The 23,807-nt window shown below is 54.6% G+C and overlaps 1 protein-coding gene across 3 annotated transcripts in view; it reads left to right on the top strand.

The window, feature by feature from the left end:
- ACOT7 (acyl-CoA thioesterase 7) overlaps window positions 1-23,807 on the top strand; it is a 118,213-nt gene that overhangs the window by 16,607 nt on the left and 77,799 nt on the right. Inside the window, exons 1-2 of one of the 3 annotated variants that reach the window (XM_003939621.2) lie at window positions 7,558-7,701; window positions 17,742-17,859. In XM_003939621.2, coding sequence (XP_003939670.1) covers window positions 7,619-7,701; window positions 17,742-17,859 — 201 coding nt within the window. In that variant the 5' untranslated portion in view covers window positions 7,558-7,618. Of the gene's footprint in view, window positions 1-7,557; window positions 7,702-9,274; window positions 9,386-17,741; window positions 17,860-23,807 lie in introns of those variants that run through there. The other 2 variants (XM_039474227.1, XM_039474226.2) reach the window with 2 other exon arrangements.

Raw genomic sequence — 23,807 nt, 5'->3', positions numbered from 1 at the left:
GCTGACCTATCTTGAGATAATTGTTACGTGTGACGGGATCCAGCTTTGTTTGCACATGGACACACCTCTTTATGGGCTGGGAAGTAGGTGTTAGAGGTGGAGTTGCTTGCGGTCACAGCTGGCAAGTGGAGGCTAAAGATCGCCACTGACCCTTTCTTTGAACTCTCATTCCTGAGGGTCATTTATCTCTGACCTCAAGGACAGAAACAGAAAGCCCTTGAGCAATAATAAAACTAGGGCCCTAGGGACATCACTTCTCGTGGGCAGGCCATGCTCTGCACTTGTCCACTCTTTCCCCTCCCCCTGCCAAACACCAGCCCCTGCCCTCTGCCAGCCTTTCTGTCCCCCTTCCCTCCTTCTCCCCAAAATGTTCTTCTGTGGCTTTAGGCTGTCCCATGGCATGTGACAGGCTTTTGGCTGTCCAGGCCTCCCTTGGGGTAGGTCCCCACAGGAGACCGTGCCAAGGCCGTGCCAGACAGCCCAGATGTCTCTGTGCCCTGTCTTGAATTCTTTGGCCTCAAGGCCAGAGGCTCGGCTGTGGCAGCTGTGAGTCTTGGGTGAGTAAAGGAAAGCAAGTCCCTGGTTCAGGAGGGTCAGAGCATTGCTCTTGCTGGGCATGTGCCTGTGAGCCTGGGACTGGGAGAAGGCCCCATGGTACCTGCCCCCTTGAGACTTGTTGGCTGGGAGCTGGGAAGGCCTGTGGTGTGTGTACTTTGCTGTAAAATGTGTCACTGTGGGACTGGACCCTCCCAGGGTCCTGCACTGTCCTGGAGCATCTTGGCCACCAGCAGGGGGCATGTTGGTTACAGATGATGCCCCTCCCTCCTCTGCGGACAGTCCCAGGCCTCCCGTTCCAGTCTCACCTTGAGCCATCACCTCTCAGGCACCCAGTGCTGCCCTGGTGGAAACAATCAGGACAGTGGTGGCACCGTAGCAGGTGGACGCTTTGGCCGTGTAACTGGTGCCGTTGTTTTCATAAGTGCCAAACTTTGATGTGTGTGTGTTTCTTTGATGTTTTGTTGCTGTGTTCACTCAGCTGTCGCACGTATTTGGAGCTCAGCTTTCACAATGGAGTTGCTTTTGATACTCTGGCGTCTCAGGAAACTACATCCTGTATGATTGACACTCTGTGCTTCCTTTAATGACAGGCAGATCTCGCCTTGTCTTGTGCCTTATAAAAGCCAGGCTCTTAGAAGTGGTGACACTCATAAACCAGTCTGAAGTTGCTGAATTGACCTGTGTTATCTGATACGTATTAGGAAGATTCTTAATTCACCCATATCCAACTTGAATTCTTTTTTAATTGATTTTGCTTTAACTGCTTCCATGTACATAACTAGGTTTTTACCCATGTATTTTTTTTTTTATTATTATTTAAATAGAGAGGGATGGAGTCTCGCTATGTTGCCCAGGCTGATCTCAAATTCTTTTTTTTTTTTTTTTTTTTTTTTTTGAGACGGAGTTTCGCTCTTGTTACCCAGGCTGGAGTGCAGTGGCGCGATCTCGGCTCACTGCAACCTCCGCCTCCTGGGTTCAGGCAATTCTCCTGCCTCAGCCTCCTGAGTAGCTGGGATTACAGGCACGCACCACCATGCCCAGCTGATTTTTTGTATTTTTAGTAGAGACGGGGTTTCACCATGTTGACCAAGATGGTCTCGATATGTTGACCTCGTGATCCACCCACCTCGGCCTCCCAAAGTGCTGGGATTACAGGCATGAGCCACCACGCCCGGCTGATCTCAAACTCTTGAGCTCAAGTGATCCTCCCGCCTCAGCCTCCCAAAATGCTAGGATTATAACATGATCTACCACACCTAGCCTTTACATGTATTTTTTTTGTTTTTGTTTTTTGAATAGCAAATACTTTATTGGTGTACATGGTTTCAACGGGAGTAGTAAATTCACATGATCAGGAGACACAATAATCAAGTCAAAAGAATAATTGCTTACTAATCATCAGAAGATCTGTGGCCATTAGGGCTGACATGTGAAAATCTAAAATCACTCAGAGGCCAAATCTTAAAGATTTGTCCTCTTACTAATGCATACGGAATAGGTCCATAGTACCTGGAATCTATAGAATTCTGATATTTTTAAATATATTTAATGGAATATAGGATTGATTTAATTGAATAGTATGTTTGGCTTTGCAAAAAACTGCCAAACTGTCTTCCGAAGGGGCTGTGCCATTTTGCATTCCTGCCGCCAGTGAATGAGGGCATCTGCGCCGCGCTTTCTCACCAGCATTTGATCTTGTCTGTGCTTTGGGTTTAGGCCATTCTGACAGGTATGTAGGGGTGTCTCAGTGTTGTTTTAATTTGCAATTTCCAAATGACATATGGTGTTGAACAACTTTTCGTGTGCATATTTGCCATCTGTATATCCTCTTACATCAGGTTTCTGTTCAAGTCTTTGGCCCCCTGCCCCCACCTCCCCACCTTATTTTTAGAGTCTTGCTCTGTCACTCAGGCTAGAAAGCAGTGGCACAATCACGGCTCACTGTAGCCTCAACCTCCTGGGCTCCAGTGATCTTCCTACCTCAGACTTCCAAGTAGCCATGACTCCAGGTGCACGCCACTGTGCCTGGCTGGTTTTTTTTGAGACACAGTCTTTATCTATCACCCAGGCTGGAGTGCGTGGCACAATCTCGGCTCACTGCAACCTCTGACTCCCAGGTTCAGGTGATTCTCCTGCCTCAGCCTCCTGGGTAGCTGGGATTATAGGCACCTGCCACAATGCCTGGCTAATTTTCTTTTTGAGTCTGAGTCTCGTTCTGTTGCCCAGGCTGGGGTGCACTGGTGTGAGCTTGGCTCAGTGCAATCTCTATTTTCAGTAGAGATGAGGTTTCACCATTTTGGCGAGGCTGGTCTTGAACACCTGACCTCAGGTAATCCACCCACCTTGATCTCCCAAAGTGCTGTGATTAGAGGCATGAGCCACTGCACCTGGCCAATTTTTGTATTTTTAATAGAGACAGGGTTTCATGACATTGACCAGGGAGGTCTGGAACTCCTGATCTTGACTGAATTACGTGTGTGAGCCACCTCACCTGGCCCATATTTTAATTTTTTTTTTCTGTTTTTGAGGCGGAGTTTCGCTCTTGTTACCCAGGCTGGAGTGCAATGGCGCGATCTCGGCTCACCGCAACCTCCGCCTCCTGGGTTCAGGCAATTCTCCTGCCTCAGCCTCCTGAGTAGCTGGGATTACAGGCACACGCCACCGTGCCCAGCTAATTTTTTGTATTTTTAGTAGAGATGGGGTTTCACCATGTTGACCAGGATGGTCTTGATCTCTTGACCTCGTGATCCACCCGCCTCGGCCTCCCAAAGTGCTGGGATTACAGGCATAAGCCACCGCGCCCGGCTGTGTTTTTCTTTAGACTAGGTTTTGGGCGTGCCTTTCTGGGTCAAAGGTTAGAGTGTTTCCCGGCTTCCTGCCATGTGTCACCCACACGGCCAACACTGGTGTAGGGAAGGGCCACAGCTTCTGGCACAGCTTCAGGGGAGTTCTTTGTAGTTTTTTTGTTTTTTTTTTTTGGTTTTTTTTTTTTTTTTTTTTGGTTTTTTTTTGGCAGAGTCCAGCTCTGTCACCCAGGCTGGAGTGTAGTAATGCAGTGACATGATCTCAGCTCACTGTAACCTCCGCCTCCCGGGTTCAAGTGATTCTTCTGCCTCACCCTTCCTGGTAGCTGGAATTGATGGAGCACACCACCACGCCCGGCTGATTTTTTTTTTTTTTTTTTTTTTTTTTTTGAGACAGTCTCACTCTTGTTACCCAGGCTGGAGTGCAATGGCGCGATCTCGGCTCACCGCAACCTCCGCCTCTTGGGTTCAAGCAATTCTCCTGCCTTAGCCTCCCGAGTAGCTGGGACTACAGGCATGCGCCACCATGCCCAGCTAATTTTTTTGTATTTTTAGTAGAGACGGGGTTTCACCATGTTGACCAGATGGTCTTGATCTCTTGACCTCGTGATCCACTCGCCTCAGCCTCCCAAAGTGCTAGGATTATAGGCGTGAGCCACCGTGCCCGGCCTCCATATTTTAATATTTAATTGGGTTGTTTGTTTTCTTATTATTGAGGTGTTTTTTTTTTTTTTTTTTCAGAGATCAGAGATTCTCACTGTCACCCAGGCTGGAGTGCAGTGGTACAATCTTGGTTCACTGCAGCCTCCACCTCCCTGGCTCAAGGGATTCTCACGCCTTAATCTCCAAGCAGGGATTACAGGCATTTGCCACCACACCCAGATAATTTTAGGGGTTTCTTCCGCGTTGGCCAGGCGGGTCTCGAGCTACCTCCAAAGTGCTCGGATTACAGGTGTGAGCCATCACGCCTGGCCTCTTATTGTTGAGTTTTAAGAGTTCATTGTATATTTTAGATACAAGTTGTTTATTGGATATACGTTTTATAAACATTTCCCTCAGTCTTTGACTTGTCTCCATTATCTTAATAGTGTCTTTCTCAGAGCTGCAGTTTTAATGTCAATAAAGTGGGAACTTCAGCCATGTAACTAATTAGGAGGAACAAGGGAAGCCATCACTTTCAGCACATGCTGAACTTGGTTTTTCTCCTCTATTGACTATTGACATGGTTGTTTCTTTCAACTGGCCAAGACCCGGGGGCTTACTGATGCTGGGCTTGTCCTAGGTTAGGGGGAGTCTGTGGAATAATATAGGGTATCCCAGCCACGGAGAACTCTGAGCTCGGCAGTTCTCCCACCATTTACACGTAAAGACACTGGGGCCTTCCAGGCACACACAGTGACCTAGGGGTGTGTGGCAGGTGGGGCAGGGACCCCTGTAGAGTGCAGACTTCATCTCCTCAGCCATTTTCACCTGCCCCTCCTCCACCATGTGGCCTCCAGGATGTCGGGCAGGGCAGAGTCCTAGGCCTCCGCACAGTGGAGCTCAGCTTCTCCCCACAGGCCCCACGCCCGATGTGATCAGAGACATACTCAGAGAATGAGACTCCGAGGATGAGACTCAGAGAATGAGACTCCGGGTGGCTGTGCTGACCCACTAGCCCCATACTCTGAAGTGCCCAGGGCCTGCTGGTTTGCCCACCAAGGGACATGCCTCCAGTCCCTATGGGCATGTGGGAGGGCTGCAACCAGTGCCTGGTTGCGTAGGGCTCTCAGTGACTCTGTAACTGGAGTTCCCAGGGCCATTGGACCACCTGTCTCCCGCCTCTGGTCCGGCTGAGGGATGTGTGGGCAAAGCTGCCAGCGTGGTGACCAGGCCTCTGTGCCCAGGTGACTTCATTGCGCTTGCTGCCACCTTCCCTTGCAGAAATTGGCTGAATTCCAGGAACTTGCCCAGAGTACGTGCCTCAAGTAGAAGCAAACCCAATGCATTTGCCATGAATATTTGATTCTCTAAAAGGCAGAGGTGGGAGGTGGGAGAAATACTTATTTAAACAGAGTTATACGGAAATAATTTCTATAACTGCACATGTTGAGAGTATTCGGTCTGAGCAGTTTTGACCTAGGCACAGGCAGACCTCCTTTCGTGGCACTTCGCAGGTCCTGCTTTTTTAAAAAATTATTATTATTTTTAGACAGAGTTTTGCTCTTGTTGCCCAGGCTGGAGTACAGTGGCACGATCTCGGCTCACTGCAACCTCTGCCTCCTGGGTTCAAGCGATTCTCCTGCCTCAGCCTCCCGAGTAGCTGGGATTGTAGACACCTGCCACCATGCCCAGCTAATTTTTGTACTTTTAGTAGAGACGAGGTTTCACCATGTTAGCCAGGATGGTCTCGATCTCCTGAACTCTTGATCCACCTGCCTTTTTTTGTCCAGCTTCCCTCACTCAGCACGATTTCTTGGAGATTCAACCACACTGTTGAAAGTACCCAGAGTGTACACCCAGAGTGACTTGATTTCTGCTTGCTGCAACCTCAGGTACAGCGAGTACAATCACAACCTCTCAGAGTGCTGGGATTACAGGTGTGAGCCACCGGGCCCAGCCACTGTGTTTTTCTTTTTCTTTTTTTTTTTTGAGGCGGAGTTTCGCTCTTGTTACCCAGGCTGGAGTGCAATGGCGCGATCTTGGCTCACCGCAACCTCCACCTCCTGGGTTCAGGCAATTCTCCTGCCTCAGCCTCCTGAGTAGCTGGGATTACAGGCACGCGCCACCGTGCCCAGCTAATTTTTTGTATTTTTTTTTTTTTTTTTTTTTTTTTTGAGACGGAGTTTCGCTCTTGTTACCCAGGCTGGAGTGCAATGGCGCGATCTCGGCTCACCGCAACCTCCGCCTCCTGGGTTCAAGCAATTCTCCTGCCTTAGCCTCCCATGTAGCTGGGACTACGGGCATGCGCCACCATGCCCAGCTAATTTTTTGGTATTTTCTGTAGAGATGGGGTTTCACCATGTTGGCCAAGCTGGTCTTGAACTCCTGACCTCATGATCTGCCTGCCTCAGCCTCCCAAAGTGCTGGGATTACAGGCGTGAACCACCGCGCCCTACCTTGTTTGTAGTTTGTAACAGCTTTCCTGAGGTATAACTCAATAGTTTACCCTTTTTGATTGTACAATTCTGCTTGAGCCTTAATGGATGCACACGGTTATGCAGCCATCAGCATGATTTAATTCCAGAACATTTTCATCACCCCTAGAATCAACCCGCACCCATTAGCAGTCACTCCCCTTGCGCCTCTTGCAGCCCTGGACCGCACCAGCCGACTTTGCATTTCTGTGGATCTGCCACAGAATGCATTTCATGTATATGGAATCAGACAGCGTGTAACCTTTTGCGACTGACTTCTTTCGCTCAGTGTGGTTTCAAGGCTGGTCCGTGCATTCCTATGGATCTGTAGGTCCTTCATTTTTTTATGGTCAGATAATATCTCATTGTATGGATTATCACATTTTGTTTGATGGGGACATTCGTGGTGGATGCCGGGTTGTTTCCATCTTTGGGTGGTTGTGAATGATGCTGCTATGAACATTTCTAGACATCTCATTTTATCAATTAAAACGATTTTTTTTTTTTTTTTTTTTTTTTGAGACGGAGTTTCGCTCTTGTTACCCAGGCTGGAGTGCAATGGCGCGATCTCGGCTCACCGCAACCTCCGCCTCCTGGGTTCAGGCAATTCTCCTGCCTCAGCCTCCTGAGTAGCTGGGATTATAGGCACGCTCCACCATGCCCAGCTAATTTTTTGTATTTTTAGTAGAGACGGGGTTTCACCATGTTGACCAGGTTGGTCTCGATCTCTCGACCTCGTCATCCACCCGCCTCGGCCTCCCAAAGTGCTGGGATTACAGGCTTGAGCCACCACGCCCGGCTAAAACGATTTTTAATTTGGTAGATGGGAAACAGCATCTCATGGTTGTTTATTTACTCCTAAGGCTGAGCTGTCTGACAAGTGCTTCCTCTTTGTCAGACCGTCTGGCTTGAACTTCTGTTGCTATGGAAGCCTGGTAGGTCCTCACTGATTTGGGGTGGTTGGTGTGCCTGGCATACCTGGGCTGGGACCAGTTGGTGGGGTTGCTTAGGGAGGCAGTAATGCCTGCCTGGAGGGATGACGCCAAGTCCAAAGGGCACAGAATTTGGACCCAGGCTTGCTCCTTGAGTTCCATTTGGCTACCGCTTCTGGAGGGAGCCAGCGGGAGACCTGGGGAGACCATGTTCCTGCTTCGGAGAGGCCTGTCACTAAAAGTCCTCGGAAAGGAAGTTGACAGGGCCTGTTTTGGGGAGAAGGCCAAGCAGTGAGTTGGCAGCTGAGAGGAACTATGGGTTATTTGGGGTCAGGGGAGGGAAGTGTGTCTGGGAGGCCCTGTCCTGTGTGCCAGGGTGGGGGGCGCCGTGGCTTCAAGATCCCTGGCCCTGGAATGCCAGCTACTCAGGATGATGGGCCGAGGTGGGCAGCCAGGGGGCTGAGGAGGCTGATGGCCCGGGCCTGGGCCCTGGCAGGCTGTGTGGGTATGGAGGGCCCAGGGAACATTTTCTGCCCAGGGGTTACTGCCAGGCTTGGGCCCAGACTCAGCCCCCTGACTTCCCCTCCAGGGAGACATTGTGGGTCGGTGGGTTCCCTTTAGAATCCCCTCCTCTGCCGGCCTCTAGACATGAAGCATCCCTGGGTGGGGGCAGCACATGTGGGATTTGTGAGCTGAGCATTTCTTTCTCTTTTTGCACGTAGGTGAGAGGACTTGGGGGTAGTGGCCCTTGGCCTTTTAGTAATAATTTAACGATTTAACATTTACAAGAGTGACTTCCCGGCTGGTGAGAAAATAAGCCTGGCTCTGGGAGTTTGATAAGGGCCTTGATAAAGGGGTGGCTGTCTGTCTAAGCCTTATCAGCCCTCTCTGCCCTAACTTTCTCTTTCACAGCTAGCGTGTGAAGCTTGCCCAGAGGCTGGGAGCCAGGCCAGGTCCACTAGCCCTGAGAGGCCCGCAGGCCCAGCCTGGTTGAGTCTGCTGTGCAGCCTGCGCTCTGGCTGGCGACTTTCCATTCCCCTTGCTGGTCACAGGATTCCTGGGAAAGCAGCCCTGGTGGGGGCGGCATTGGGGAGGTCTCGGTGATGACACATCCTGCCTCCTGCACAGGGCCTCCTGGAGCCTGCACCCCAGCCCTGTGACTGTTTGACTTCTTTTTTCCTGACACTTAGTGGAAGGGGAGGCAGAGTGAAGAGAGTACAGGCCGAGGGACACAGGGCCCCACAGGTGGCAGCTGGCAGTCCTGAGAGCCTGCAGCACTTCCAGGTCCCAAGACAGGCATGGCATCCTCTGAGGTGGAGGTTGGGGGGAAGGGGGAGGGGGAGGGATGGGGTGTGGCCTGAGGAGGAGGGACGCTGGGCCACCTGTCCACTTTGCTTCAGCCAGGGAGCTGGCCCTTGGGACAGGCTCTAGATGCCAGCTCCATCAGTGGGATGCAGGCTTGGACGTGCTGGAATCCCTGCTGGCCCCTGACCCTCCTCCCCTGTTTACGTTTCAGGGCTCTCTAGAAGGCAGCAGCGGGGCCAGGCCTGGCTTTGGCTGAGACCCTGGAGAAAGACTAGGCTAGGGGGCTGTGTGCTCTGTCAGAGAAGGTGGGTCCTTGAAAACCCCCCGTAAGGTGGCTCGGTGGTGGCCCCTGTGCCTTCCTGATCTCCTGGCACAGCAGCCGGAAGGGCTCACAGAATTACTCCTCCTGTAATTATTTATAAAGCGAGGTTTCTATGACGACTGGTTTTTGGTAGACGTTCTGGATTGGTGAGGCAGCCTCTTCCTGCCCAGATTGGGCAGCTCAGGAAGCCAGTTGTGGGGGTGGGGATGCTCCCCACCAAGCCTGGCGTGACGGGAGCTGGGACAGTCCTGGGTCAGGCGGGGACTCTCTGATGCTTCCCTGCTCCCTTGCTTTTCTCTGGATCTAATCCCAGGATGTCCTAGCCACCATGGCTTTCCAGCTGAGCAGGTACATGTCCAGGCCATGCAGGGTCCACTGTGGGTGGATTGTTTAGGGACATTTGGAGGGGAGGGGTGGGTAGAGGGGACTCGGCCCCTGTGCCCAGCAGGCTGGCTGGCATCATGCAGCCAGGAAGGGCAGTAGGGCGCCCACCAGGCCCGGCTCTTACTGACCCCTGACATTAGGTGGTTGGCTGAAGCCGGGACAGGAAGTGCAGGCCTGGGTGAGCTGGGTCCCCTGACAGGGCCCAGGGCACTCCCCTGGGGGTCCCTGACAGGGCCCAGGGCACTCGGGGAAGCAGGCACTTTCTTTTCTTTCCGACTTTGCTCCCTCGACTTCCCGCTGCTCACACCAGCCAGGCTGGGTTCCCTGTGGTTTCCCAGTGCTGCTGAGCTTCTTACCTGCCTTAGCCCTGGGAGTAGGGGGGTGCACGGGGGCTGTGGGCTGCACAAGGAAGGAGCCTCCTGGGTCAGTCCCCTGCCCTGGCCAGAGTGGAGGCTGGGAGCTCAGGGCCATTGTCAGCCTCTTCCCTGTCCTGCTTGGGGCCTGGAAGTACTGCAGGAACTTTCCTCGGCCCAGCCCTTCCTCCCATGCATTCTTCTTCTAGGGATGCAGTGGCGGGTCTGCAGGTGGAAGGGACTTGGCTGGAACCACCTCAGGCAGCAAGTTAGGAGAAGCAGGGGCCTGTGTGGTGAGTCACACCTGTGATCTTGGCATTTTAGGAGGCCAAGGCGGGTGGATCACCTGAGGTCAGGAGTTTGAGACCAGCCTGGCCAACATGGTGAAACCCCTGTCTCTACTAAAAAGTACAAAAATTGGCTGGGTCAGTGGCTTACGCATGTAATCCCAGAACTTTGGGAGGCCGAGGCAGGCAGATCACCTGAGGTCAGGAGTTCAAGACCAGCCTGACCAACATGGTGAAATCCCTTTCTACTAAAAATACAAAAAAAAAAAAAAAAAAAAAAAAAATTACCTGGGCGTGGTGGCCAGTGCCTGTAATCCCAGTTATTCGGGAGGCTGAGGCAGGAGAATCACTTGAACCAAGGAAGCGGAGGTTTCAGTGAGACAAGATCGTGCCATTGCACTCCAGCCTGGGCAACAGGAGCAAAAACTCTGTATAAAAAAAAAAAAAAAGCCAGATAAACCTGTAATCCCAGCTACTTGGGAGGCTGAGGTAGGAGAATCGCTTGAACCTGGGAGGTGGAGGTTGCAATGAGCTGAGATCGAGCCACTGTACTCCAGCCTGCGTGACAGAGCGAGAGTCCCTCTCAAAAAGCAGGGCCGCTTGAGCTTCTGTTTGGCAGAGTCCCCCATGGAAAGAGTAGGTGTTCACTTGTGCCTGTGCCTGACCTTTGAGGCCCCAGGCTCGTCCACGCGTCTGTTTGGTTCCTGGAGGCTCCCGCCCCCCATGCCATAAGGAGACCCCCTTTCTCCTTTCCTTCCAGAATGGCAACCCCTGCCCATCATCTACTCTGGGCCAAGGCAGCCTCTTCTGAGCTCCTGAAGGAGCCCCAGGTGGTTGCCCCCAGCCATGAATGGCAACTGCAGCCTCATGATCGGGACAGTCAGCCCAGACACTTCTGTCCCACCCAGCTTTCTGGCCACAGTGATCCCCCCCACCACCTCGGCCTCCCAAAGTGCTGGGATTGCAGGCGTGAGCCACCTCGCTCAGCCAGCACTGACATTTTTGTGTCTGAGACACTGGGGACACTCCCAGCTGGCAGTGCCCTGGGCTGTGGAAGGGGCAGGTGGTGTTCAGTGCCCTGCAGGGCTGCTGCCAAGGTCACCACCCAGGAGCCTGACCAGATGTGGCCAGGTGTGGGTGGCGGGTGCTGATCGGGGCTGAGGGTGCTGGACGGGGTCGAGGGTGCTGGGCTTGGCCCGAGGGTGCTGGGTTGGCCTGAGGGTAGTGGGCAGGGCTGAGGGTGGTGGGCAGGGCCAAGGGTGCTGAGCAGGCCGAGGGTGCTGAGGGTGCTGAGCTGGGCTCAGCTGAGGGTCCTGGGCAGGGCTGAGGGTGCTGCTGCTGCCACTGCCACCTCGGGGCTCCACTGTACCACTCTGTGCTGCCTTCTGTGGAAGCAGTGGAGGCCTCCGGGCATGGCCACAAACCAGGCGGTGGGTGACAATCGGAAGCAATTTCCTCAGGCCGGAGACCCAGCGGTGGGCAGGGCTGCGCTCCCGAAGGTTTTGTGGGAGGCTGCTCCCGTCCCTGCCTTCATCTTCATTTGGACTTCCTGTGTCTTATGTCACGATTTCTCTGCTCCTATAAGGACACTCATTGAGGGAGGGCTCTCCCTAAGGCTTGGCAACCTCATTTGAGAGTATCTGCGAAGACCTCTATCCAAGTAAGGTGACATTCATAGTTTCTGTTAGGACTCAAACATATCTGTTGGGGGACACAACTCAGCCCAGGACTCAGGCTCCGTGGGGCTTAGGTGGGACTCCATCCTGAGGGGACCCTGGGGCACAGGAGGCCTGGACAGCCCTCAGGGTGTCTGCCAAGAGGCCCGGGGCAGGAGCGGCTCCTCTCACTGCCAGACTTCCCTGGATTCTTCCAGGCGCCCACCCTTTCCACTCCGGGAACACATCCCTTGCCTCACTCCCGCCTTGGGGCGGCTCGTGCCACCCCGAGGGCTGCTGCTGCAGGCGGTCTTGGGATGAGTGCTGGCCGGTCCTCTGGTGTGATGAGATCTGAGTTTTGACCTGTGCCTTGAAGCATTTTTAAAGAGCACTGATTAATGTGAACGGGTTGAGATGGTTTAAAGGCATCGGAAAGGCACAGAGAATCTCACCAAGGTCCCACTCAATAGCTAGTTTCCTCCTCCGGGGGCCATGGAGGCCTCTGGTTTCCTACACTCCTTCCTGGGATGGTTGTCCCTGCACCCCAGGTGGTCACTTGTCTCCAGATGTGTCCCTGCGCATCTGGGGTTTTGGTGGGTGGTGCCGGGTCGTCTCTGTGAGGGGGTGTTGGCTTACACTCCTCTATCGTAAATGGTTCCCTATCCTTCACAGAGGGTGGGTCAGACGTTGCTGGGACAGGTACAGCAGTGGGAAGGGCAGGTGCGAAGTTCCGGATCCTGGAGAGCTCCAGATGCCTTACTGGGAGGTTGAGTCTTTCTTGTGTAGATAGGAGGGGCCCTGGAGGGTGTGAGTGAGGGAGTGACTTGGCTAGATTCCTGCTTAGGAAGAGTCTCTCCTGGGCTGTGCAGTGAGGGCCAGCTAGGATCTGAGCAAGGCCAGAGGCGAGTGCAGAAGCTCTGGGGGTGAGAGGCCACACAGAGGCCCTGGGAGGTGTCCCCCCAAACACTAACTGATTGGCGGTTCCTGGGCTTCAGCCTCCCCAGCCTCCTTTCAGGATGGAGCCAGACATTGTCCCAGCCCTGAGGCCTTGTGTGACAGCAGCGTCCCCGTCTCAGGCCTTCTCTTCTTCACCCGCTTTTGGGCCATGTGCCAGCTTTGTGGGTTTGCTTTCTGTTTCTGGAGCTCACTGGGCACTCCTGGCCTTGGGCCCCAAAACACTCCCTCTCCTTGTAGCCTTCTCTGACCTCTGCTTCTGGGTCACCCTCCAGGACTCGGCCAAGGTGTCACTTCCTCTGGGAAGCTTTCCCGGAGATCAGGTGGGGCCGCACCCTTGTGGGAGTGGCTCCTTGATTCATGTGTGCTCAGCTTCCTCAGAGCCCTGCTCATCAGCCGGATGCTCCCTCCAGAGGTGGCTGAGAATGGGGCGGCAGCATCAGCTTCCATTCGCCTCGGGCCCCAGCACTGGCCACTCAGGCTACAAGGGATAGACACACATGGTTCTGATCTGGGACAGGAGCAGCTGGAACAGAAAAAGGGCAGGGCTGTGGGTGCAGGTGACATTCCAGACCTGCAGTCAGCAGGGGCCACTGCCTACCAGGGCCCTCCAGTAGGGGACAGTGCGGGCAGCGCTCGGGGCCAGCCTTGGAGAGAGAAGGCAGCCACGAAGAGAAGGCCCCATCCTGGGCAGCTTTCTCTCTTTCCCTGAAGTTTCTGGGGTCAGAGGAGGGGGAAGAAGTGCAGGCTTCTGGTGGGGGCTGAGGGAGGGATAGTATGCCAGACTGAGCAGCAAACCGTCCCCCAGAACCTAGCCAGGCCTGTGCCGCTCCCTGAGCTGCCTGTGTGTGATGTTCACATCTTTCTTTCTTTAGTTTCAGGTAATTTTTAACCCCAGGAATACTAGTGAGAGACAAATGTATTTCTTTTTCTTGAGAGACAGAGTCTTGCTCAGTCACCCAGGCTAGAGTGCAGTGGCACCATCTTGGCTCACTTCAACCTCCGCCTTCCAGGTTCAAGTTATTCTCCTACTTCAGCCTCCTGAGTAGCTGGGACTACAGGCGCCAACCACCATGCCCAGTTCACTTTTTTGTATTTTTAGTGGAGACCAAGTTTCATCATATTGGCCACGCTGGTCTCGAACTCCTGACCTCAAGTGATCCACCCACCTCGGCCTCCCAAATTGCTGGGATTACAGGCATCAGCTACTGCGCCTGGCCAGACAAAATGTATTTCTTTTCTTTTTTCTTTTTAGTGACAGTCTTGCTTTCGCCCAGGCTGGAGTGCAGTGGTGTGGTTCACTGCAACCTCCACCTCCCTGGTTCAAGCAATTCCCCGGCCTCAGCGTCCCAGCTATTGTGTGGTACTACAGGCATGTACTACCACGCCCAGCTAATTTCTGTAGTTTTAGTAGAGACGGGGTTTTGCCATCTTAGCCAGGCTGGTCTTGAACTCCTGACCTCAAGTGATCTACCCGCCTCGGGTAAGTGTTGGGATTATAGGTGTTCGCCACCATGCCCAGCAGACAAATATATTTCAGTTTTTTTTTTCTTTTGAGACAGCATCTCATTCTGTCACCCAGGCTTGAGTGTGGTGGTGCAGTCAGGCTCACTGCAATGTCCCCTTCCTGGGCTCATTATCCTCCCAGTTCAGCCTCCCTAGCAGCCACCATGCCCAGCCTGTATTTCAATTTTTTAATAGTAAAGAGGGGCCAGGTGCAGTGGCTCATGCCTGTAAACTCAGCACTTTAGGAGGCCGAGATGGAGATCACCTGAGGGCAGGAGTTCGAGCCCAGCCTGGCCAACATGGCAAACTCTGTCTCTACTAAGAATATAAAAGTTAGCCGGGCGCAGTGGCTCAAGCCTGTAATCCCAGCACTTTGGGAGGCCGAGGCGGGTGGATCACGAGGTCAAGAGATTGAGACCATCCTGATCAACATGGTGAAACCCCCTCTCGACTAAAAATATGAAAAAATCAGCTGGGCATGGTGGTGCATGCCTGTAATCCCAGCTACTCAGGAAGCTGAGGCAGGAGAATTGCCTGAACCCAGGAGGCGGAGGTTGCGGTGAGCCGAGATCGCGCCATTGCACTCCAGCCTGTGTGACGAGAGCGAAACTCTGTCTCAAAAAGAAAAAAGAATATAAAAGTTAGCTAGGTGTTGTGGTGCATGCCTGTAATCCCAGCTATTCGGGAGGCCGAGGCAGAGGAATCACTTGAACCCAGGAGACGCAGCTTGCAGTGAGCCAAGATCGTGCTACTGCACTTCAGCCTGGGTGACAGAGTGAGACCCTATCTCAAAAAACAAAACAAAAAAAATAGTACAGAGGAGCGTGAAGTGCTTTCGGTCTCGGTGTCTTCATTAGAAACGGGAAAACAAAGTCTCTGGTGAGAGGCCGCAGCTTCTCCGGCTCCCCTGGGACTCACCCCTGCCTTCGTGGGGACGGAGGCAGTCATGACCCTGTCTTGGACAGGCTTGGCCTTGGCCAGACCATGGGGTGGGGGCCTGAGAGAGTGACAGGACTGTTTATGGTCCTGGAGGCTGGTGGGGCCCAGCTGTTCCTGAGCTGTTTGGAAGGAATGAGGGAGGTGGGGAGGGAAAGAGGGAGGGACCAGGTGTGGAGCAGCTGGTGGTGGATGGGAAGGAATCCCAGCTGAGGCGGGGACTCACTGGTTGCCCCGGCTCGGAGAGAAGGTGTCTGATTTGGGGCAAGGGGGGAGGGGCAATTGAGTTGGGCTTTGGGCCTCATGCTTTGGAGGTGACAGCACAGTCCCCAGGCAGAATAAGGTCCTGTGGGGGAGAGGGTTGTTTGTGTCTAACCGAGAAGGCAGAGGCTGGCTTCCTGGGTGGCCAGCTGGGGAGTTAGGATGGTCCTTGGAGCAGGACCCGGGTGCCGAAGGAAGGTGGCCCGGCTCATGGGAGCCGGCTGGCGTGCAGTCTGCAGTTCCTGTTGTGTTCTGATGGCCCAGAGCCAAGTGCCAGCTCCTCACTTGCTGCCAGGTGGCTCCAGGCTCTACCCTGGCCTTGTGTCTCAAAGGCTACCCGCTAAACCTGTCATGTCTTCAGTGCCCATGGCATGAAAGCACTTCCTCCGCCGCTGTGGCCCGTGGCCCGTGGCCCTTGGCCCGCGCTTCCTCTTCCTGGCCCTGCGGACCAGCCTGACGAGTGTGGCTGCACTTCACAGACAGGCGGAGCGAGGCGGGCTGCAGTCATTCAGGCTGCTCCTGGGAAACGCTGGGCTGCTGTTTCCTCACTGCTCTAGAACCAGGGGCTGGGCCCTGCTCTCCACACCCACCCACAGCCTCAGCTGGTGTCCCCAGGACAGGCTTTCATGGAAAGGGACCTTCTGGCCCCTGCAGCTGGTGCAGGGAAGGCCCTTTCTACTAAAGGGAAGACAGATTTAAAGGGAAGAGGTGGATAGAGTCATTTTGTGATTTATAATTCGCCACCTTGTAACTCAGAAAAAAGACCCAAAAGCTGTTCATAGAGTAAGTTCAACTTTTAAAAATAAAGGTATTTTTAAATGAACACCTGCGAAGCCACACCACCTAGGAAAAGCCCAAACACGTGAAAGGTTCTTTCTCTTTCCTCTGGGAACTATCAAGCCCTTTGGGGACCTTCTCCCATCCTAGGGGATCCCCCAGCTACCATGTGTCATGCCGTGCTGGCTGCTCCGCAGGCCACTGTCCCTGAGCTGCCACAGAACCCCAGGTCCTGCCTGACCTCAGGGTCAGAGCCAGTTGGCCTAAATGGGCCCCGGTTTGTATAACAGACTCTTACCCAGGGTGGAGGGATGGTACTGGGGATGGGCAGCTGTCAGTTGCTAGAGGACATCAGTGGTCATTTGCTCTAGAAGTGGCATCCTGTGCCCAGATGTTGGGTTTCTTGGAGCTTCTGACTTGGAGCTTCAGCTTGGCTGAATACTTACCAAATAGCGAAACATTCTCCCAGCTAACTTGTGGACTATCTACCAAGTGCTGTGTGCCAGTGCTGTCGTGGAATGAGAGTTCGATCTGCTGTCGTTCTGCCCATTGCACAGATGAGCATGTGGAGGAGTGAGGGTTTTGACAGCCTGCCCAGGTCACCCAGTGAGTAAGAGCCAGAGCCAGGAATATTCTTGGAGCATGACTTGCTCAGCCTCAGAGCTGCTGGAGGAGCAGGGAGGAGATGCAGACCCGGAAGCTGCTGCCCCCGGGGCCCCCACACTGGCCGCAGGGCCGGCCAGGCTGCTTGAGCCACAGGTGGAAGCTGCACCCTGGATCTGTGCCCGCTGTCTGTTATTTGTCTCCCGGTCTTGGCCTGTGAAGGTGGGTTTTATCAAGCCGGGTGCTGTCTGGGAAGGTGCCAGGCAACGTGCCCTGGCAGGACTGCCAAGCTGGCTTGTTGGGAATCCAGAGATTTCGTGGAGCTCCCGTGCTGCGGGCTGCTCACGGCAAGGATGAAGTTGTCCCTGTTTGGGGAAGTGAGGTGGCATTTCCATTCTCTTTGACCTGGGAGAGCTCCCTGCCCTCATCCAGGGCCTGACTTGGCACTGCCCCTGCGCAGGAGTGCAGCACACAGTGGGCAGGCGCTCCCCTGCTGACAGGGCCCAGGGTCTTGAAGCTGCGCCTCATGTCTAGTTCTCAGAAAGCCGTGGTTCCCTCCTCTGGGACTCGTGATGTGGGAGTGCGTCCCGGGAGTTTGCTTCTAGGGTGACAGTCTGTGTGTTGGTCACCAGGAACCCCAAGGGCTGAGTTGCCATCTCCTTGCCCTGTGGCTTTGCTGAAGGTCTTCACCATCAGCCCTTCCCTGCCAGGGCAGGCTGGGGACGTGCGGCTTCAAGGGGAGAAAGTGCCCCTCTGTCCTCTGTCTCTCTCATGCAAACAGCATCTCAGTGCCCCTTCTGTGGCCTGGCAGATGGCACACAACCCTGTGCGCACACCACCTAGGAAGAGCCCAAACACGTGGAAGGTTCTTTCTCTTTCTTCTGGGAGCCATCGAGCCCTTCGGGGACCTTCTCCCGTCCTTGGGTTGTCACAGTTGCACGAATGACGTCCTCTCCAGCGGCCTCACACTGCTTCTCCTCTGCCCTAGGATCATGCGGCCAGATGACGCCAATGTGGCCGGCAATGTCCACGGGGGGACCATCCTGAAGATGATCGAGGAGGCGGGTGCCATTATCAGTACCCGGCATTGCAACAGCCAGAACGGGGTAAGAGTCTGGGCCCTGCACCTCTGAGCCCTGGGGGCCACAGCAGTGTGGGTTCAGGACAGGAGTTCCTGGGGAGCCAGGCCCGCAACCTTCCTTCCCCTTGTGCACTGGGCCTTGGGGACATTGGGGGAAGTGGCCCAAGTAGTTCTGCACTGGTTTTGGCCTCAGCCAGGGGGTGTGGGAACCCACCAGAGATGAACCGTCAAGCCAGCGGACAGGCCCTCCCTCCACCACTCCCCACCACGCTGAGTCCCCCACCACACTGGCCCTGATCAGAAGCACGCCCTGCCTGCGTCAGGTGGAATTCATTGTCATGGCCAGGAGCTGAGACACAGGGGCCAGACAGCAGACTCAGGGGAGATCCCACCTCTGCCCTGACCAACCCCAGTGGCCGTGGCAAATGGCATGGCTCTCTGTGCCTTGGCCACTTCCTGGCTGTGAAGCTCACAGGCCTGGTACCACTGTGCCCATGAGGGGCCAGCTCTCCACCTGTCCCCAAATTGTTGGGGAGGGCCCTGTGACCCCACAGCTGGGGACAAGGGGTACAATTTCTAGTGTCAACCTCAGGGCTGCTCTAGGACATTCAGCCATCCCCAGCCCTGGGGAGGGAACATTTTCTCTAAAGGTCAGCTGTTGGGGAGAAGCCAGCCCTTGGGTGCTGAGGACAGGGCATCTGCCTTGGTGTTGAAGCTGTGGCCTCCACACTACAGGGCTTGGTCAGCACACCTGCTGTGGCCTCCAGGGAGACAGAGAGGAGGAAGACTCAGTCAGGGTCTTGTGGGAGTGTGAGGTGCAGGTCCCCACCGTAGGCACGGGCACGATGCCACTCTATCAAGAGGCTAAGTGGAAGCAACGTCAGAGATCAGGGCCCAGCGGAGGCTGTTAGCTCTGAGCACACCGGTGAGATGCAGGAAGTGGCCTACTGGCTCTGTCAGCCTGGGCTGCCATGACAAAGACCACAGCCTGGTGGCTTGTGAACAACAGAAATGCATTTGTCACAGCCCTGCAGGCTGGAAGGCCAGGACCAGGGTGCCAGCAGATTCCGTGTCTGTTGAGGGCCCGTTTCCTGGTTCATAGACGTCACGTTACTCCTTGTGTGTCCTCACTTGGCGGGGGGGGCTCTCTCAGGCCCTTTTATAGGATACTAATCCCATTTGTGAGGCTTCTGTCCCCATCCCCTCACTCCTAAAGGCCCTGCCTCTTACTACCATCCCCTTGGGGGTTAGGATTTTTTTTTTTTTTTGGGACGGAAGTTTCGCTCTTGTTACCCAGGCTGGAGTGCAATGGCGCGATCTCGGCTCACCGCAACCTCCGCCTCCTGGGTTCAGGCAATTCTCCTGCCTCAGCCTCCTGAGTAGCTGGGATTACAGGCACGCGCCACCATGCCCAGCTAATTTTTTGTATTTTTAGTAGAGACGGGGTTTCACCCTGTTGACCAGGATGGTCTCGATCTCTTGACCTCGTGATCCACCTGCCTCGGCCTCCCAAAGTGCTGGGATTACAGGCGTGAGCCACCGCGCCCGGCCTGGGGGTTAGGATTTTAACACAGGAATTTTGCGGGGACACAGACATGTGGACCATGGTGCACGTGTTCAGCCTGGAACAGTGAGCAGTGTGTGTTCCAGTGGAGTGGAAGCTGTGTGTGTGTGTGTGTGTGTGTGTGCGCGCGCAAGCGCGCGCGGGAACGCGAACATGCGTGCACACATGCATGTGTGAATGTGTGTGTTCATGTGTAGAATGAACCAAGCCACAGTGAGTGCCGATGGTTGGATGTGGACATGCGGGACGTCATATGGTAGAGGCTCTGGAGTGGGTTTGTTGGCAGCGCCTGGTTTAGAGGGGCTTGCTGGCCCAGCTGGGTCCAGTGCAGCTTGGTCACGTTCAGAGAGCGCCCTCTGGTGGCCGTGGGGAGGACGGGCCTGAGCCTGAGAGCCTTGGGCAGTGGTGAGGGCCAAGTCCCAAGTTCCTGCTGCACCCGTCAAGAGAGAGACTGTGAGGGTCCCTGGCAGGAGAAGATGGACACTGAAAGCAGGTGGTAGGTCTGGGCTGTGACTCTGCCTCAAACCTGTGCTTTGAACACTCGCCCCTCCTTGTTCTTTCTCCAGGTCTGGGGCTGCTGGAGGGACAGTTTTGACACATGGACTTGGAGAAGCCTCTGGGCTACTGGTTACCAGGATGGTGATCCTGAAATTCTAGGCTCAGGAGGGGTCTGTGAGCTCCAGGCAGCCCCAGGGCATGGGGGTGAGAATAGTCCCAGGTGCCTGGATGCTGACCTGAAGAGCTTTGCCGGGGCCCTGGATGGGGCAGGGAACCCCTCCCCCAGCCACATCCACGCTCACCTAGTGGCACCATTCAGTCCGTGGCTTTAGTACCACAGCCCAGTCCTAGGATTCTGTCTCTGACTGCGGCTTCTTGGTCGGCCCCATCTGAATGCTTGCTTCTCCCAGCCTCCCTCCCCTCCGTAAATGGTCTCTGCCACCCCCAGGTGCCCAGGCTCAAATCCTGGAGCCTCCGTCGACCCCTCTCCCTCCCATACTTATGAGACTCTGGGAGCAGATCCTGCTGCTCTCCGTTCCGGGAAGTCCAGATCTGAGCAGAGCCCTCAGGCCCACCCTCACGTGGGTCCAGTGGCGCTGCTCTCCAGATCACCTGATCACTGCAGCAGCCTCCTGATGTGTCACCCTGCTGGTTCCTGCCGCCTGATTTGCTCTCCAGCAGTAGCCAGGGGGATGTGAAATCAGAGCACAGAGCTGCCCACACCGAGTCCTCTAGAGTCAAAGGCGCATCCACACAAGTCCCTGTCCCTGCCTATCGCGGCTTGGGGACCTCATCTCCTGCATCTCTTTGTCAGCTCTCCCTCTGGCCACACTGGCTTTTCTCCAGATATCCGCAGGGCCCTGCCCTTACTTCTTCCAGGTTCTGAATAAAAGCAGTGTCATCTCAGCACTTTGGGAGGCTGAGGTGGGCAGGTCACTGGAGCTCAGGAGTTTGAGACCAGCCTGGACAACATGGCAGAACGTTGTCTCTACAAAAACTACGAAAATTAGCTGGGTGTGGTGGTGTGTGCCTGTAGGCCCAGCTTCTCGGGAGGCTGAGGCAGGAGGATCACCTGAGCCCAGGAAGGTCGAGGCTACAGTGAGCTGAGATCACATCACTGCACTCTAGCCAGGGTGACAAAGTGAGACCCTGTTTTTACAAAAACAAAACAACATCCAGCCATGCCCCCCAGTGGCCTGGCCCCCACCTTCCTTCCAGTTGCTGCTCTGCTCCTGACCTGGTATTCTTATGTAGAGTGGTAGCCCCACGAGGGCAGGACTTCTGACCTTGGTTTCCCCAGGCTGAGGCATAGAGCATGCTCAGGCATCTGCTGAATGCTGGGAACTCCCACCTGGCACCGTCACTGTTGTGGAGAGCTTCCACTGAGTGAGCACTTGTGATGAGCCCGTGGCCATGCTGGGCTCTCCCTGTGTAGTCTTCCCAGCCACCTGTAGAGACAGACACTGGGTTTTTTTTTTTTTTTTTTTTTGACAAAGTTTTGCTCTTGTTGCCCAGGCTGGAGTTCCGTGGCAAGATCTCGGCTCACAACCTCCGCCTCCTGGGTTCAAGCGATTCTCCTGCCTCAGCCTCCCATGTAGTTGGGATTACAGGCATACGCCACCATGCCCAGCTAATTTTTGTATTTTTAGTAAAGATGAGGTTTCACCATGTTGGCTATGCTGGTCTTGAACTCCTGACCTCGTGATCCACCCGCCTTGGCCTCCCAAAGTGCTGGGATTACAGGTGTGAGCCACCATGCCCAGCCCTAATTTTCTTCTTTCTTATTTTAAGCTGGGAGAGAACCAAACTCTAGGGTCATCAGCGGCCTTCTGCCCTGGGAAGGGCAGGCTTAAAGCCATCGCCAGGTGTCCCCATGCCAGGCCTGGGTGTCGGCACCATGGGGAAGGTTCTGAATGGTTCTACCTGAGAGGCGTCCCGAGGGAATGCGTGGGGAGGAGCCTTTGCCTTCCTCCAGCTCAAGTCACTCTCTTTGAGTGAACCTGCTTTTGTACCTCCACCCGCCCTTCACCCTGGCCCACAGGGCTGGGCAGCCTGGCTCTGCTGACCTTTTTACATTCTCCTACTGTGTCCCTGTGTTCTGGTGGCTCCCTCCCACCTCCCTCCCACTCTGCCGCTCTTTCCTCTCCCTGTAGTACCAATGCTCCCCCCACCTTCCCCTGTCCTCAGCTCAAATGCCTCTCATCTGAAGTTGTTGCCCCACTTCACATCGAGGGGCTGTCTTGAGAGCACCTTGAGAGTCCCTCGGGACGCCTCTCACACAGAACCGTAAATGGCGTGGCCTCATTTACTTATTCATCCCGCAGCCAGAACCCAGGCCCCTCTGACCTCCCCTCTGCACACCCAGCACTGAGAGGCCACACAGATGTTGCCAGAAAGCAGCTGCAGAGCAGGGAGGTGGAAGGTCACTGCCATCCAGAGCCCCAAGTGCGTAGGTGTTTGGTCTGTGTCGGCAGAGCACACCATAATGTACTTAGCCACCCTTGAACAACACACATTTGGCTTAATTCCACTTTCAGGTCTTGCAAATAGTGTTTGGCTCAGTCCAAGATGGGCATTGCCCTGCCCAGAGGCTGTGCCTAATTCTTTTTTTTTTTTTTTTGGCTTAAGTCAAATAGGATTAATTATTATTATTATTTTTTTGAGAGTTTCGCTTTTGTTGCCTAGGCTAGAGTGCAATGGCACTATCCCGGCTCACTGCAACCTCCTCCTTCAGGGTTAAAGTGATTCTCTTGTCTCAGCCTCCAGAGTAGCTGGGATTACAGGCATGCACCACCATGCCCGGCTAATTTTATATTTTTGGTAGAGGCGGGGTTTCACCATGTTAGTCAGGCCTGTCTTGAACTCCTGACCTCAGGTGATCCACCTGCCTTGGCCTCCCAAAGTGCTGGAATGAGCCATTGTGCCCAGCTGGCGATGCTAATTCTTACCTGGCTCAGTGCAGCCCTGCCCTAGCAACCTTTGGCCAGTGGGTGGTGCCATTGCCACGTACATTGACTTGGTGGGGAAAGACAGTTCCAGACATCACTTTACTGTGACCTGTTGAGAGGAGGGCAGGGTGTGCAGGGCACAAGCCTGTGCAAACCAGAATGGGGAAGCCTCGGGCCACCCTGGCCAGCTCTAGAACTTTTCCTGCCCAGCCCGAGATGCACCCACAGTGTCCCTGTGCCTGGGTGCAACAGACTGGGGAGAGGGTTCAGACAGAGGCTCCCAGCCACCTCCAAAGAAGCAGGTGCTGGGTTTGTGGTGGGCCCTGGAGCTTGCATGTTTGCCCGACCCCGGTGGGTCCTCGTGCAGGTGGGTGTGCTGCACGCTGGTGCTTTGGAGGCAGCAGGTGGTAGGTGGGAGAGCACAGATGCGCACACCAGGGCTTGAAGTGACCGCCATGTACTCTGCGTGCCCTGGGACGCTTGCCCAATGTGTCACCCCTTGTCGGGTTGCTGTGAAGATCCCCTGGACCAGGGCTGCCGGGGCTGGCAGGCAGGCCCCTCCCTCACCTGCCCCCTGCCCACCCGTGAGCCCTGAGAGCACCTCTGTGTCATGCTGTTAACATCCTAAGGAAGCGGTTGTCACAGTAGAAAGTCATGGCAGTCCTCTGGAAACCGGAGGCTCACATTCCCCACGGCTCAAACACAAGGTCATCTTTTGTGTCATTTATTCACCGAAGATGAGGAATAAGTCGGTTCTGAGTGTTGCTCAGGGTGCTGTGAGGTGCCAAACACCAAGCCAGTTACTGCTGTCCTGAGAAACACTTGGGATCATGTATAAAAGTCTTTATCCTTGGGCCCAGAAAATAATTCCAAATGCAGACAGTGGCTTTAAGGGTGCCCATCACAGCATTGTTCGTAATGAGGGTCAACTGGGGATGGCCCAAATCGCTAACAGAAGAAGAA

Source organism: Saimiri boliviensis, chromosome 11 (genome assembly GCF_048565385.1).
Source record: "Saimiri boliviensis isolate mSaiBol1 chromosome 11, mSaiBol1.pri, whole genome shotgun sequence".
Taxonomy (NCBI): Eukaryota; Metazoa; Chordata; class Mammalia; order Primates; family Cebidae; genus Saimiri; species Saimiri boliviensis.
Note: the sequence above shows the minus strand (reverse complement) of the source record. Positions and strands in the feature narration are given on the sequence as shown.